Source organism: Psammomys obesus, unplaced genomic scaffold (genome assembly GCF_907164565.1).
Source record: "Psammomys obesus unplaced genomic scaffold, mPsaObe1.curated_primary_1811, whole genome shotgun sequence".
In the NCBI taxonomy this organism is placed as follows: Eukaryota; Metazoa; Chordata; class Mammalia; order Rodentia; family Muridae; genus Psammomys; species Psammomys obesus.
Genome location: NW_026585504.1, coordinates 5,488,076 through 5,504,520, shown reverse-complemented (window position 1 = coordinate 5,504,520; position 16,445 = coordinate 5,488,076). Strand labels below are relative to the sequence as shown.

Below are 16,445 nucleotides of genomic sequence, written 5' to 3'. Positions count from 1 at the left end.
CCTCCTCCTCCTCCTCCTCCTCCTCCTCCTCCTCCTCCTCCTCCGTGCCCCTTCTCCCTTCCCAGCGAGACCCCAAAGACTCAAAAAGGAAGCCTGAGGTTCCAGAACAGGCTGGCAGGCCTGTCCCTGTCCAGGCACACCTCTGAATCCTCGCTGTCGTCTGAGTCCTCAGACTCTTCTGATGCAGGTAATACCCAGGGACCCTAGTGCCACACCCCATCAAAAGAGAGCAGGAGACTGCCTGGGCCTCCTAACTTCCCTGCACGTCAGATCACCACCCTTTCCATAGCCCAATGGGCCCAGAATCTTCCCACCTTGCCCTCAAACATGAGAAAAAAACATACTATCTGGTGGGTCTTGCCACACCCAACCTAAACTGGGGAGCTTGAGGATTGTGGCTCTTGGTAGGAGATGGTATCTTACCTATCCGAAACCTAGTGATAAAGCCACTAAACAACAGCTCCACCCAGAAGACATTTAGTACCAAAAATCATGCTTGTGAAATGTTCTCTTAATCTGTAGCTTTTCTCCTTAGAAAAGCTTCCCAAGCTGTTTTAAACTAGCTTAAGAAAAATGCTTAAGAAGCATTCTGCTTTTTAAAAACTGTATAGAGACGTTTCCACAGTAAATAGCTAATGTAGCCCTGTGTCTTATGGGGAGGGGGATGGCAATGTCCCATGCTCAGGGTCCATAAGTAAGTTTTCACTAAAATATATCTTGATCTCAAATAGAAAGAGGTTTTCTTTTTCCTGGGGGAAAGTAAGCAGGGAAGGCTGCAACTTGCAAACCAAAGCACTCTGTCCCACCAGGTCTCTGCATGGACTCCCCCAGCCCTGTGGACCCACAGACGGCAGAGCACTCGTGAGTCAAGAAGGAGAATTCCCACACTGAGGAGTTGACACCTGCCCTTGGGGATCAGTCTTTAAGATTTATTTTTAAATATGTGTTATGTGTTTCTCTATGTGAGGATATGTGCATATGAACATGTAGGCCTGTGGAGGTCAGTGAGGGCTTTGGAATCCGTAGAGCTGGAGCTCTAGGCTGTTCTGAGTTGCCATATGTGTGCTCTGGGTACTGAACTGGGGTCCTTGAAAGAGTAACGTGTTCTTAGTCACTGAGCCATCTCTCCAGCCCCCAGAATCTTGCTTTCTTAAAGAGAACAAAAAAAAATAGGCAGCTCCCTTAACCCCATTGTGAGGGGTTGATGTAACCTTCCCAAGCCTGGAGAACTGGCTCCCTGTTCAGAGAAGGGCCCTGCTGTCAGAGAAGCAGGTGAGAGTGGGCTTGGGACCAGAGGACATCAGGACACTGGCTTCTGGGAAAGAATACTCCAATATTTGGCTTCAGCTAGTGTTGGCATTCAGAAAAACAATGTCCCTGATGTTCCCATTTTTCTTTTTTTGCCTGTATACATTTCTGTACATTTGAAATGTTTTTCCAACTTATAACTATGGTCCTGCTGGGTGTGGTAGCCCATATCTGTAATCCCAACACTCTGGAAGCTAAAATGGGAAGATAGGGAGTTCAAGGCCAACTTGGGCAGTGCAGTAAGACCTTATCTCAGAACCTAGGCCGAACAAAAACGGTGTCTACAGACTGGCTTGACTGACTTGTCTCACTTTGGCCCCTGGCTTTACACCATTGACCAGACCCTTTCCAATAGAGAGTGGAGAGAGAAAGCTGGTCTCTGCTCTGAGCAGACACCTCTCCCTTGGCTGTGGGCAGAGACTGTGCCTTCCAGAGGACACCTGCTTCCATCCAGCTGCTGCAGTAGCTGTCAGTCATTAGGAGGGACAGCTGAGCATTGCTGAATAGGATGGCCGTTACTGTTTCCTCCTGATGCCTTTGATCAGACTGTGCGGGGCCCAGGGGTTTATTCACAAACAGGAAACCGAGAATTGGGTGGGGATGGGAGGAGTGTAGGTTGTTTTTTAGTGACAACACAGATCCCTCCCCGCCAAGGCGCAGCTATGAATGATACCAGGTTGATTGCACACAGGTCTCTCTCTGAGGGCCACTTGGGTACTAATTGCAAGTTGCACTTCCCTCTACTGTGCATTCCTTTTGACTATTTACAATTTCTCAGAAAGAAGCTGGTGTGTGTGTGTGTGTGTGTGTGTGTGTGTGTGTGTGTGTGTGTGTTTAAGCTCCACATGACAGGTGCTCCAGCCGCAAAGGTGGAAGGCAAGGCTTGTAAGCAGAAGCCGATGCTTCAGCCTCAAATGGAACATCTGTTGGAATTCCTTGCCGGCTGGCCTCTTCTAAGACAGAAGGAGGGGCTGGAACAAGAGACTGGGTCTTAGAAATTCCACAGGAGGGAGGAGAGGCTGGAAGCAGCTATGCTTGTTGATAGGGGATCCTGCTGGGCTGATCCAGAAAAACACTAAAGCAGGCCCCTATCCTGGAGACAGCCAGGCCAGTTTCTCTTAGCAGAAAGGGAAATCCAGCCTTCCAAGCATCCATCCCAGGGTCGCCCTCATTACAGGGTGCCTTCAGCCTGTTGTCACGGGGTGGATCAGTGCCTTTCACGGTGGCCATATGTCTCCACTAATGTGATTTGCATACAGGTGGAAGGCCTGTGCTAGCCTGGTGCAGGCTGGCAAGACTGTTGCCTTGGTGATGTCTTAATGACCCTGTGACCTTCCCCAGCTGTCTCCACCACTGCCATTCAAGGCAGCCTTTAAAAATCCCAGCTGCCTCAAATCCTTCATCCCTGGTACCCAGTCCCACCAATAGTGGGCCTTTTCTCTATTCTCCCCTTCCCCTAATCTGACCACAGGCCCTTGTCCTTGGCCTTATTGCTGGTCCTTTGGGGACGGGCCTGGCTGGGGCTGGGGCTGAAGGTAGATGTTGGGCTACAGGAAAAATGGGTCACTTCTCCCTCCTAGGTTCGAGCAGGCCATTCAGGCAGCCAGTCGGGTCATTCAAAAGTAAGTGCCTTCCACCCTTCCCTACTCACCTACTCATGCAATCTAGATGACTCGGGTGCAAGGAAATCCTGCCCACTGTGGATCACTGACCTCTATCTTCCCAGCTCTGAACTGTCCTCCTTTCTTTTGCAGTGAGCAGTTTACCATAAAGCGCTTCCGATCCTTGCCAGTGAGTGTCCTCGGAGGCCTGACAGGGAGCTTAGGCATCCTGGCTGGCATGGAAATCCTGGGAACACCTTCCAGAGATTATACTTGAAGTAGCCAGGCATTCCTGGACTGGTTGGGGGAGATGGGGTTTTATCTGTTGGCTGAGTGGCCTGGGTTGTTTGGAGCAGGGTAGCAGAAGGTAGGGCCTGTGTAGTAACAGGAATGCAGCCTTTGGTAGTTACTGCCCTGTCTGGTTCCCTAGGTGAGGCTGCTGGAACACAGCCCTGTGCTACAGAACATTAGCAACTCCCAAGCACTGGACAGCCGGAAGGAAAATGAAGCTGGCTACAGAGCTGCTGACAGCCCTGGGGAGGACAAGGAGAATGTGCGTTTCCGGAGACCAGTGTGGAAGAGCTCTAGGGAGAGAATGGTACACTGGGTTTATCCTGATGTTTCCTCTCCAACTTTGCCCACAGGATAGATATCTCTTCAGGGTACCATGGAAGCCTACTCATCCCAGCCCTTTGAAAGCTCTGGCAGAGTGGGCTAGCCGCAGAGAGGCCTTTACCCAGAGGCCAAGCTCAGCCCCTGACCTGATGGTACATGAGAAGACCCGACCCTTCCAGGGCCCTCTGAGACAGCTCTGGAGAGAGGTGGTGGCTGGAGAGAGGGCTCAGTGGTTAAAAGCACTGGTTATTCTTCTGGAGGACCCAGTCCGACTCCCAGCCCCAAATTGCAGCCCCAGAGGACCGGATGCCTCCTCTGGCCTCAGTGGGCGCTGTTTGCACACAGTATGCAGACATCTGTGCAGGCAAAATACCATAAAATAACGGTTAAAAAATTAAAAAGGAATAAAGGAATAAAAGCTAAAAAAAAAAAAAAAAAAAAAAATTAAAAAGAGAAAATAGGAGAAGAAAGGGTGGCCTAGACCCCTCCCCCACCAGCCACCCAGTACTGTAGACTTATCCTCAGAAGGAGTGGCAGGTCCCTGCCTGAGTGTTCTGTGCTTTTGTCATTTGGACAGTGTCTTACCCCTGAAAGGAAGATGGAAGTAGAGGAGTCTTCCTCTTCCATGACTCCTGTTGAAAGGGCTTCTGAAGAAGATGACGGGTTTGTGGACATCCTGGAGAGTGATTTAAAGGTAAGCAGCCTTGGTCTGCAAGGCCCCTCCATGCACCCCACTTGGATAGTCCAGAAAAGGAGAGCTCTGACTCCAGCAAGACTACAAGCCACCCCAATGTCAGAAGAACTTGAGGGAACTGTGTATCAGCCTGATATTGGCCAATCAGAGAAGACCAGGTGGGCTGGTGCTACAGAGGAATGGAGGCTGGGAGTGATGAAGGTACTTCTGGCTCAGGGCAAGCCAGGAGCAGGTGGGTCCCTGCTGCTCTTTAGGTTTTGGGGGGAGGGAGTTGCCATAGATGGAAGAGTCATCAGGACTGGGTACAGCCCAGGATTTCTGGGAGAGCAGGCAAAGGGAGACTATGAGGTTTATTCCATGCTTATTTTTTTTTGTGATGGTATCCTTGCTGATTTGACCTCAGGAAGATGATGTGGTCCCCCCAGGCATGGAGAACCTCATTAGTGCCCCACTGGTCAAAAAGCTGGATAAGGAAGAGGAACAGGTAAACCCCAGAAGTGCCCCCTTGGAGCTTAGGGGTGTAGGGTTGAGGGACTAGGCACACAGACTCCTGCCATGTTTCCCTCACTAGGATCTCATCATGTTCAGCAAGTGCCAGCGGCTCTTCCGCTCTCCATCTATGCCGTGCAGTGTGATCCGGCCCATCCTCAAGAGGATAGAGCGTCCCCAGGACAGGGAAGCGCCTGTCCAGAGCAAGCGCAGAAAGAGCGTGACACCCCTGGAAGAACAGCAGCAGCCTGAAGAACCTGTTAGTTCCTCCCTCCCGGGCCTGGGCTGTCATGGTTCATCTGGGGATGTGCTTGGGCTGAAGATGGTTTGGGGTGTACTCTCTTGGCCAAGTGTGTAGCAGGGGCTAGTGTACAGGTAGTTGTTTGTATGTCAGGGAAAGAGGGTCTCGACCAAATGGTATGGAGAGGCGGTCTCAGCCCTGACCCTGGTCTCCATCTGCCTTGCCTCCCAGAAGGCCCGTGTCTTCCGCTCAAAGTCCCTGTGTCATGAGATTGAGAGCATCCTAGACAGTGACCAACGTGGATTGATCGGAGATTACTCTAAGGTAGCATCCTGGGACCTCAGGAGGCTTCTGTTATCTGCTGGACCCCTAGTACAGGAGCTCTCTGTCTCCAGAACCCCCCTTTTCTCTCTTGTATCTTTTTATTCTTGTTCTCATCCAGACTCTTCCCTCTGGCTCCCCTTCTCCCTGATGCCACCTCCAATCTGTCCAGGCATCTGCCATATCTCAGCTTTGAAAAACATTTCCAAATGAATCTCTGGTATGTAGTCTCCTGCCTCACCCCTCTGCTTTCAAACCCAAGAGCAGGAATCGAGAAGGTCCAGGGCTGCTTCTTTCTGTTTTCACCCTCAGAAGGCTGCTTCCTGGGTGTGGCCCCACCCCAGGTCCCATTCAGAGCTGAATCTGAAGGTCAAAGCAAGTGTTGCCACTGTCCTTTCCAGCCTTCTTGTCTCACTTCCTTCCCTGTCTCTTCCTTCCCCTCAGGCTTTCCTCCTGCAGACTGTGGATGGCAAACACCAGGACCTCAAGTATATCTCACCAGGAACTGTAAGCGGGCTTGAGCCACTCACTCTCCAGGAGCACTGGGGACCCCTCCCCCCTGGTTGGGCTGCATGATGGGAGAATCAGCAGAGTGAGGGAAAACCTTGGCTACCAGCCTACTGGCACCAACTCTGGTGGCCTCCTGCAGATGGTGGCCCTGTTGACAGGCAAGTTCAGCAGCATCGTGGAGAAATTTGTAATTGTGGACTGCCGATACCCCTATGAGTATGAAGGCGGCCATATCAAGGTGAGGCAGGTGCTGGTAAGGCCAGATCCTCCATTCGGATTCCTTGCCAGGAGGAAATACACCTTCTATGGTGTATTTCTCTTGGGGAGGGTTCCGCCTAGCAAGATGTGGGGTTGCCTGCCTGGGAAATGAAAGAGAAGGGATGAGGTACAGGCTGCAGCTTGAATCCCAGATCCTCTGACAGAATGCTGTGAACTTGCCCCTGGAACGGGACGCAGAGACCTTCCTGCTGCAGCGTCCCATCATGCCTTGTAGCCTGGACAAGAGAATCATCCTCATTTTCCACTGTGAATTCTCGTCTGAGCGTGGCCCACGCATGTGAGTCCTAGCTCTGTCCTACTGGTCAGCTAGTGCCCGCCCTCAGCTGCCTTTACCTGTTGCTGGGTGCTAGAGCCTCTTGCTACACCTGATAGTTTAAAGCCGATCTTACTCCAGCTTGCCTTCCCATTGCCTTTTTTTCACCCGCTTCATCAGACCATCTTTCATCCATTGCTGCACCTCCCACTTGGTGCCAAGTCTAACAGTGTCCTTAAAATCTGAGGACCCTGTTCCAAGCCACATTCTCAGTGACACTTAAGCATCCTGTTCCCATGCTGACTGCCACTGGGTCCTTAGCCTTCCCTCACCAGCCTCTCTGTCTCTCCACTCATGAGCATTTCTGGTTATTCCTCTGCCTCCCGGTCCAGGGTGGCCATCAGTTCCATCTGGCAGCTGTTAGCTTCTCAGAGGTCTGGAATCTGCCTTTCCCATTCCCTGTACAGGGGCCCCTCCCCTGCCGCCCTCCCCTTTCCCTGCTGGACAGTGGACCAGTCATGGAGCTTCACTTTTTGATCCTTCCTTTTTATCTGTGGTTTTTCTATGTCGCTGTAGTAGGGACTGATCCAGGCCATCACATATATTAGGTAAGCACTCTACCAGTGTGGGCTATCCACAGTCTTCTCTTATTTATTTATTTAGTGCTTTGCTTTTGTCTTTGTTTTTGTTTTTTGACTTTTTGAGACAGGGTTTCTGTGTGTAGCCTTGGTTATCCCGGACTCGCTTTGTAGACCAGGCTGGCCTCAAACTCACTGATTGACCTGCCTCCGCCTCCCCGGGTGCTGGGAGGAAAGGTGTGCGCCACCACCCCCAGCTTATTTATTTTTAACTATTGTGTGTGTGATGTATGAGGCACATAAGCACGGCGTACAGGTGGAGGCCAGAGGGTGACTTTATGAAATCAGTTCTCTTCTACCACGTTTACACGAGTGTCAGGAATTGAGTCCAGGTTGCCAGGGGTTGCCTTTACCCACTGAACCATCTCACTGCCCTGACTCCCCTTTAAAGAAGCTTATTTTTACCCAGGCAGAGGTGGTGCACGCCTTTAATCCCAGGACTTGGGAGCCAGAGGCAGGAAGATCTCTGAGTTCAAAGCCAGCCCGGTGTACAAGAGGGAGTTCCAGGACAGCCAGGGCTACACAGAGAGAGAGGGAGAGAGAGAGAGAGACCCTGTCTTGGAAAACTTTTTTTTTTAAGTTTGTTTTTATTTTCTTAATTTGTAATCAGATTTAGATACTTAACTTTATATGAAAGTATTTTGCCTGCAAGCGTGTGTGTCTACAGATGCATGCTTGGTGCCTGCAGATATCAGAAGAGGGTCTTGATCCCCTGGGACTGGAGTTATAAATGGTTGTGAGCTACTGTGTGGGTGCTGGAAACTGAACCTATATTCTTTGCAAAAGCAACAAGTGTTCTTAGCCACTAAGCCTTCTCTTCAGCCCGTGGCCCTTCTTTGAAACAATGCATAATATGTGTATACACATACACACACTTTTGTATATGTGTACATATATTTGTATGTGTCTACGAGTGCCTTTGTGTGTGGTATACATGCATGTGGTACATACATGTGTGCGTATAAGTACATGTATGCAGAGAGGCCAGAGCGGATGTTATATGTCCTGTGGAATACTTCCACCATATTTCTCGAGATAAGTTTCTCACTGAATTGGGCTTCCACTCCATCCTCCTGTTTTTACCCCACACCCACACCCCCAGTGCTTGGGTTACAGGCTGTCTGTTGTGCTGGGGATTTGAACTCATGTCCTCATGTTTATTCAATGGGTGTTCTTACCCACTGAGCCACCTCCTAGCCCTACCTTTTATTTTGAGACAGGGTCTTACTGGAGTCCAGGCTGGCCTTAGGCTCTTTTTGTAGCACAGACAGGTCTTGAACCCCTCTGCTTCGGAATCCTATGTCGCTAGGATTACAGGCTTGTGCCATCGGGCCACGTTCTGTGTCAAACTTGATTGTGTCCACTTGTCACTTTTCTTGCTTCCTCTTTTTTGGTCCATGTCATAGAGCGCTCTAAGTTATGCAACAGCCTTCCAGAAACAGTGGCCACTCCTGATTTCCCTTTGTCTTCACTCCAGTGCCTTCTGCCTAGTAGACCATTTTTCCTGTGCCCCGAAGCCTGTGCTTTCAGAGGCCCTCAAAGCAGTGTGTACAGGACATGGGACTCTTTCCTACCAGTGGTCTGGCCTGAGCCCCTCCCTCCCACGCTGCTCCAGGTGCCGATTCATCAGGGAACGGGACCGCGCTGCTAACGACTACCCCAACCTCTACTACCCCGAGATGTATATCCTCAAAGGCGGCTACAAGGAGTTCTTCCCACAGCATCCGGTACCGTGCGTGGGGTGGTCGCAGCTTTCCTGACTCGGACCGTAGACAGGGCCCAACCAGGCTGTAACAGACCCACCCCCCCAGCCCCTCGGTCCCACCCCACACAACTTACTCTTTCCCCCACACTGATGGACTCTTCGCATCTTCTCATCCTCCTTTAGAACTTTTGTGAGCCCCAGGACTACCGGCCCATGAACCATGAGGCTTTCAGGGATGAGCTGAGGACCTTCCGCCTCAAGACACGCAGCTGGGCTGGGGAGCGGAGCCGGAGGGAACTCTGCAGCAGGCTGCAAGACCAGTGATGAGCCGGCCTCAGTCCTGCTGCCATCCTTACCTCGTGGGGCTTGGGAGCCAGTGGGTCCCATGGGCCTAAGAGGCCACCTCTCTGCTAGAGGCCTCAGGTGCTATTGGGAGTTAGGAGAAAGGTGTGGTGTCGTGTCTGTCTGTCCCTGTCCTCGATTCCCCTGTCTCACTTCAGTCCCTTCTTGAAGAGCCCAGCCTGATGGGTGGGTACTGAAAGTGCTTCATGTTCTGTGGGAACTCTGTTTTACAGTCTTTTTTTCCATATTTGTGTTAACTCTTTGTCTTCCTGTGTTCAGTAGGCCCCCTTTATGGGGAGAGCCTCAGCCCTTTAGGATGAGCATAGTAGCAATTCGGGTGGCCTGGACCTGTTGGCTTTCCTCTGCCGCCTTTGTACAGACACCTCCATTGAAAACATAAGCACTTACTTTTTCCTGCTGTAGTCTTACCTGCAGCTTTTTACTTCTGTTTGTCTGACTTAGTGTATTTCAGGACACACTGACAGCTGAGTAGGCTCCCTTGTACAGCTGGTGGTTAGAGATTCAAATATCACGTCCTCGTTAGGCCTGGCTTTTTCTTCTCCTCTAAGGTCCCCAGGGCAAGAACAAAGGCCTGATTCTGGAGCTTCCAGGAGCCCCAGTCCCACTGCTGTGAACCCCAGAGCCTCACTGGTCAGAAGCTGCTTCTGGGCAATGGACAAGTCACTGAGCTTCATTTCTTAATCCTTCTCTTCTCCACCCCTGTCCTCCCTTTCCTTTTTCCCATGTCTGGTCCAGACAGCCTGTTGAGTATGTGTGGTTTTTGCTGTGTGGCTATGCGAGTACTTTGGCCTGTTACAGATGGACAGGAGGCTGGATGGACATGGGTGCACAGTGCCTTGCATACACGGATGCACACTAACTGAGTGGTAGTATTTCGGTGAGCATGATGGCCTATGGCAGGAGTGTGTGTGTGTGTGTGTGTGTGTGTGTGTGTGTGTGAAAAAAGCCTTTACACTTAGAATTTGGAAATAGTCAAGAAACATCATGGAAAGCAGCTAAATATAAACAAAACAAAACCAAGCAACCTCTGGCTTCAGAATCTACATAGGAGAAGGTCATGCTGGAAGGCTCCAGTGAATCCTCTGGCAAGGCCTTGGTTTAATAAAGCACTGAGCAAGATGAATAATCTGTTTATTATGCGAAGACCAAAGCAGACCCGATGGTAGAATGGGGGAAAGGACAGAGCAGCAAAGGAGGGAAGGCTTTCTGTAGAAGGGACCTTGTACCTCATGTTCTCTTCTGGAGTTTCTCTCACGCTGTCTGGTTTTGTGAAGTAGAGGAGAGGGGTCCTCTCACTATGTAGCTCAGACAGGCATCAAACTTGTGGCTGCCCTGTCTCGACCTCCTTGTAAGTCTGCACCACCGCTCCTAGCCAGTGCTTCTCATGCATGACACTCCTGCGAGGGCTTTGGCTTCCTCTCTCTCTCTCTCTCCCTCTCCTCTCTCCTCTCTCCTACCCAAGCTCTCCTGAGGCTTACCCCTCTTCAAGCCTGCTCTAAGTGGCAAGACTGATCCCATCACACCTCAAGGAATTGACAGCTGTTCACACTATCCCCAGGCTAAACTTCAAGGATTCCTGCCATAGTCCATTGGATTTAGGACTTCCTCAGCTTCTTCCCCTCGGAGGAGTAGAAAACAGCCAAGCCTCCCAAGGGGAAAAAAAAAAAAAAAGAAAGAAAGAAAGAAAAGAAAAGAAAAATTACAAGACTGGGTCTTATTATGTCTTGCTAGCCCAGAACTTACTTAGACCGGGCTGGCCTCAAAAGCATAAAGATCGGCCCACCTTTTGCCTCTGCCTCCTGAGAGCTGGAATTAAAGGTGTGTGCCAGCATGCCCTGTGCTAGAAATCCTTTACTGAATAACAGTGCAATTGGCCCTTCAATATGAGCTGTGTTTTCCTAGGCTCTTTTGACTGAGAGTGCGTACAGGCTAGGGCATAGCTCAGTGGTAGAGCACCACTTGGCATGCCTGAGGCCTTGGGGTTGGTGCCTCGTGGTCTGGAGGAGGCTGGGGAAGTAGTAATCCACAATGCACACACATCAGGTATGAGTCTCATTTTCTATGAGGTTTGTTCCGAAGTGGGTAGAGCAATGGTTATCTGCCCCATTTTGCGGTTACCCTTGGTCCAGAATGCCCTGCAGGGTACCAAAAGTGGGCTATAATGGGATGTGGCTTTGACAGTCTAGGCACTGGGTCTTCTGGGTGGAGGGAGTGTCATGAGAGATTCCCCACTAAACAGCATCTATCTGGGTAAGGAACACACCTCAAAAGAAGGCACACAACTGCATACCTACAAGAAACACTATGCTACTCAGCCCAGGTGGTCTGGAGTCACAGGGGAGCAACTGGATGCTCAGAGATGGCATTCCCTTGCCCTGGGGACACAGCAAACAGAGCAGAGACATCCCTACCCAGGACACATTCACACTTCACCTTGATCCGAGAGCAGACAGGGTAGCATCTGGGGCAGGCTGCCTTGCTTCTGCTACCATCTGTCCTTGTCCCTGGAGAGGAGGGCACTTATAATGCAATCTGGTGATGTCCCTGTGTTATGTGACAAAACTTTTCCTGGGGAGATAAAACACACTTGTCCTGTTTCTTACTGCAATGAAACACCATGACCAAAGAAACTTGAAGAGCATAGGGTTTATCTGGTGAACACTTTCCACAGGGCTGTTTATCAAAGGGAAGCGGGACAGGAACCTGGAGGCAGGAGCTAATGTAGAGGCCAGGTATGGGTGCTTCGACTGGCTTATTCCTCCTGGCTTGCTCAGGAGTGCCACCACACACCGGGCTGGGCCTTCCCCATCAGTCACTAATTAAGAAAATGCCCTACAGCTGGATCTTAGAGATTTTCTCAATTGTGGTTCCATCCTTTCAGATGACTCTAGCTTGTGTCAAGTTGACATAAAACTAGCCAGCGCACCTGGTCTGCTCATCCCAGACAGCAAGCCCATGACAGACAAAATCAAAGTCCAACTTGGTGAACCAGTGAATTTTATTGGGGTTGCTTATGGGAATATAGGTGAAGGGTTATTTAAACCTGCCTGGGGAAGCTGTGCCCAGGATACACGTTGCCTGGGGAAGCTGAGAAGGGGGCAGAGGTGCTTGTCTTTCCCTCTCCAGGGAAGCTGTTGTGTTCCTCCTAAAGTGAAAACATGGGGCAGGAGGCGAGGCATTTAAACTCCTAGGATCAGCCAGTCCCGGTGGTTTTGGGTGAGGGCAGTCTGGAATTCCAGCTTGTGGGGAGCCTGAGAGCAGCTATCCCTGTGCCGCCAATGCTTCAGAGTAGGGCGGAAGCACAAGTACTGTCTAGTGGCAGGCAACAGGGAGCACCTTTATCTGCTTCGAGGACTTCATAAACTCAATACTCTCTGACTGTCTCAGTAACTTTTTTTTGGAGGGGGGCGGTTCAAGATTTGTGTGTGTGTGTGTGTGTGTGTGTGTGTGTGTGTGTGTGTGTGTGTAGCCTTGGCTGTCCTAGATTCACTTTTGTGGACCAGGCTGGCCTTGAACTCACAGAGATCTACCTGCCTCTGCCTCCCAGAGTGCTGGGATTACAGATATGGGTCATTGTGCAAAGCCAATAACTTTTTTTAAGACAGTGTTGGGAACAAGCAAAAATTCTAAGTATGAGCCAGGTGTGGTGGCTGTAATCCCAGCACTTGGAGGCAGAGGCAGGCAGATCTCTGTGAATTTGAGGCCACCCTGGTCTACAAAAGTGGATCCAGGACAGCCAAGGCTATACAGACAAACTCTGTCTTGGAAAAAAAAATTATATAAGTACTACCATTTCATTTTCAGACTTTATTTAATCATAGGGAGAAACTAAGGTCAAGGTCATAGACACTAGGGGAGCTGGGGACTTTCCAGTAGCTGAACAGCTTCTGTTGTAAGGAAACAGTTGTCTGAGTCCAGACATTTTAGGAACAACTTCTATGGAAACAGTTGTCTGAATCCAGACATCTCAATGACAGCTTCTCCATTTGCTGGCAGGATCAAACTAAGTTCATGTTCCCAGGCCCAAGAATCTACTCCTGGTCCAGTGAGTGGCCCTCTTCAGAAAGTAAGGTGAAATGCAGTAGAGCATTGGACATCCCTCTGGTCCGCACCCCGGCACCCACATGTGCACCCCTGAATAGTACATGGGACTATGTATACACACACCCCCTAAAAAACAAAACAAAACGACAGAAAGGTTTGGACAAATTCTAATTGTTGCCTGAACTGGAATGGTATTCCTGTACAGCAAAGAGGGCAGGTAGCTGTCAGAGCTGAGCCACAGACTACATGGTGGTGGAGATAGCTGTTTAAACAATACAGACCCAGGGTTTCTGACTTTTCCATGCTGCGAGGTGAGGTCATGGTAACCTAAGTTGTTCTTGTCCCCACACAAGGTCCTTGTGGCACCTGAGACGCCTTGGATCAGTTCTTTCTTAACTCTAGGTTGACCTCTTCTGCTGACAACAGCTCACGTGTATCTGGAAAGCATTTCTTAGAGTGCTTCATCCCTGGGATTCAATACATGGACAACCCACTTTTTACAGGCAATGAAGCTGTTGGTAACTATCTGCTGGCAAACCTAGAATCCCAGTCCTTGGCAGCCAGAGGCAGGAGGGTAGCTGCAAGTTGAAGGGACTCTGTTCTACAAAAGTGAGTTTCAAGCAGTCCATAGCTACATAGCAAGACAGACCATGTCTCAAAAAGGGGGTGGGGAAAGGGAAAGAGAGAGAATCCAATCCCTCCGCCCAAAACCAACCAACCAAAAATTAAAACCTGAGTCCTGAAAGAGGTTTGGACAGGGAAGCCCACAGGCACATGAAATCTGGAAACAATCAGAAGGCAGCTGAGTAATGACGGAGAAGGGGCTGCTGTCGGGGCAAGGGAACCTGATATGGTGTGAAAGTCTACGCTACCTGCGCAGAGTAAGAAGCGTGCCTCCCTTCTCCACACAGGAGTTTGTGTGAATGCCAGGGAGCCCCGCCCTGAGCCCACACTGACGAGCACACCCAGGGGTGGGGTGTGGGGGAGGCTCCAGCTTGGAGGCAGCAGGTCTGGGGCACCGAGCGGGGAAGGGAGCTCACGTGGCCGAGCTTAGCCGGCCTCGTGGAGCCTCCTGGCTTGCAGCCCTACAGGAAGCAAGGCTGTTTGAAAGGACAAATCACACACATCATGGGCCTGTGCCGTGACCACTTCCCTGAAGGGAAGGCTTGGGGGAGGCTCCTGAAGTAGGACTGGGAGTGCTGGGGAAGAAAACACCCAATTCCGGGGGCGGTGGGAGTTGGGGGAAGGTAGTTCCCATGGCTGGCTGGGTGGGCAGTGGTGGGACTAGTGAAGGTGTTAAGGTTCCCAGGGGTCCAAGGAGAGGGGGTCTATGCCAGCTCATGGGGGATGGGGAGGAGAAGCCCCAGGAGGTAAAGAGCCAAGCTGCAGTCTCCTGGCATGCACATCCAGTGACACATACAACATCAGGATAATTAATTCATCTCTATTTCCTCATGTATAAAATGGAGTTAAGAAAGTCCTTGAGGATGGAGAGAAAGCTCACTAAAGACATTTAACCAAAGGGGCCAACCTACGTGTTTCCTCTCCTTTGTTCACCTGGACAAGCTCCTGGTTGATGGTATCAGGGAAAAGTCCAGCTTTGGTGTACAAGTGGTGGCTATTCCACTCCAGTCTGGGCAGCACACAGAAGGAGGGTTTGGGGGAGAAAGAGTATGGATAAAAGCAGCCTCTGTGGCCCAGGGGAGGCTTCCAGCACAAGGACACGCACTAGCAGGTGGCACAGGGTGATGGAGCTCAGTAATGCACAAACAGTGGCTGAGGTTACCTCCATTTCTTAGGGCAACTATAATCAGCCCAAATTCAGCCCACAAAAAAAAAAAAAAAAAAAAAAAAATCCACCCATCCATCTCTTAGTGTCTGTGAGCCCTTATCAGGAAGCCAGTAAAGAAAAATCCTCTGCCTGAGGCTGGCAGATTTGACTGAATAGCCCTCCCTACATCCAGATGCCAGCAGCGATAGCCTGAGGTCTCTCCAAAGCTTCTTTAAAGACCATCAATGAGAGTGTCCAGCTGTCAAAAATATCTCAGGAAGGGAGTGCCCACTGTGGTTGTGTAGGCTGAACCTGGAGATTGGTGTAGAGGTCTGGGAGAAGCAGCACGGCTTAGCAAGCCTGGCTGCCCACCAGCGAGTCTACCTGCAGCCGGAGCAGCTGAAGAAGGGGCTCCACTTCCCCATCCAAGTCAGCAGTAGCTGCTTCAAGGACATCTTAGCAGCAGGCTCCAAGAGAGTGCAGACAGGAAGCCCAAGCTGCCCACTACTAGAGAGTGAGGCCAGAGGTGGCAGTGGGAAGAAGGGGTCAGTGTGGGGGACTCACAGGACTACATCAGCCCTAAGGACCACCGAGGAGAGCAAGGCTGGGGTGGGGTGATGGAGCCCTCTACAATCCAAGAGGGAAGAAAACGCCTGAGGTGTGGCTCTCAGCCCCATCTAGGCTAATAGGCTGGGTCATGGATCCAGCTGTCGTCCCTTTCAAGCTCCTCTGGGTTTGTGATAGTAATTTATCACATTCTGCTCATTCTCACCTCCCCTGCCTGTTACACCCACAGGGAACTCTACACCGTACTTTATTGTGTACCCGGCTCTGCCTCAAGTGCTGGGCTAATATAAAGCCTCACACAACCGATAGTCAACACACTGAATGACCAGCACCCTCAGATGCTCCTGCTCCATCCTCAGGGAAGGCCCTCTAAGCCAGCATGGCTGGCCTGTGGCACCCAATACCACCCCTAGTCTCTGGGCTTCCAGAGTTGACAAATCTGCCTTTGGATCACTGAGTCCCTCCGAGGTGCTAGGCTCCCCTCCGCCCACTTCCTAGGCTGCACCAGCTAGGAGCACTTTGGGACCCCTGAGTGGGAACCCATGAGGTGGCTTCTCAGCACACGTGCATTTGTGATTATCACGTGATGGCAGCGCTTCCAGGCCCCATAATGCTTTCCATCACTCTGCAGATAGGTCTTTGTGCCTCAGGGGACTTAGATGGCTGAGGGCTGCAAAATGTCAGAGAAGGACACCCTAGGTCGCACCACCTGCACAAAATTTCAGCTTAAAAATGTTTTTATTCCTATGAGTGTTTCGCCTTCATGAGTGTCTGTGCACCACATTGGTGTGAAATTACAGCTGTTTTGAACCCTAGCTTGGGTGGTGCCTTCAGTGCCCAAGTGCCAGGGAGGAATTTTTCATGGGACTCTGGACCTTGACATCAGACAAGAAAGTTAGTATAGTCTGAATTCAAGACTTGCTTCTTCTCACAGTTTGCATTTGCTACAACTTAGTCTGAAGATATTACCTCCTCCATGAAGCCTACACAGACTGATCCTGCAGGGTCAATGCTTGGATTCTACGAATTTGTGAATCTGTGGCTCC

The 16,445-nt window shown here is 50.7% G+C and overlaps 1 protein-coding gene across 2 annotated transcripts in view; it reads left to right on the top strand.

Moving 5' to 3' along the window:
• The window catches only part of Cdc25b (cell division cycle 25B), an 11,456-nt gene extending 1,320 nt beyond the window's left edge, over window positions 1-10,136 (top strand). Inside the window, exons 2-16 of one of the 2 annotated variants that reach the window (XM_055610013.1) lie at window positions 66-187; window positions 810-861; window positions 2,889-2,930; window positions 3,063-3,099; window positions 3,340-3,462; window positions 3,554-3,676; window positions 4,102-4,218; window positions 4,622-4,702; window positions 4,790-4,966; window positions 5,180-5,272; window positions 5,714-5,776; window positions 5,919-6,017; window positions 6,202-6,335; window positions 8,565-8,676; window positions 8,838-10,136. In XM_055610013.1, the coding sequence (XP_055465988.1) occupies window positions 66-187; window positions 810-861; window positions 2,889-2,930; window positions 3,063-3,099; window positions 3,340-3,462; window positions 3,554-3,676; window positions 4,102-4,218; window positions 4,622-4,702; window positions 4,790-4,966; window positions 5,180-5,272; window positions 5,714-5,776; window positions 5,919-6,017; window positions 6,202-6,335; window positions 8,565-8,676; window positions 8,838-8,978 (1,516 nt within the window). In that variant the 3' untranslated portion in view covers window positions 8,979-10,136. Of the gene's footprint in view, window positions 1-65; window positions 188-809; window positions 862-2,888; window positions 2,931-3,062; window positions 3,100-3,339; window positions 3,508-3,553; window positions 3,677-4,101; window positions 4,219-4,621; window positions 4,703-4,789; window positions 4,967-5,179; window positions 5,273-5,713; window positions 5,777-5,918; window positions 6,018-6,201; window positions 6,336-8,564; window positions 8,677-8,837 lie in introns of both variants that reach the window. The other variant, XM_055609974.1, reaches the window with a different exon arrangement.
• The last annotated feature ends 6,309 nt before the right edge of the window (window positions 10,137-16,445 follow it).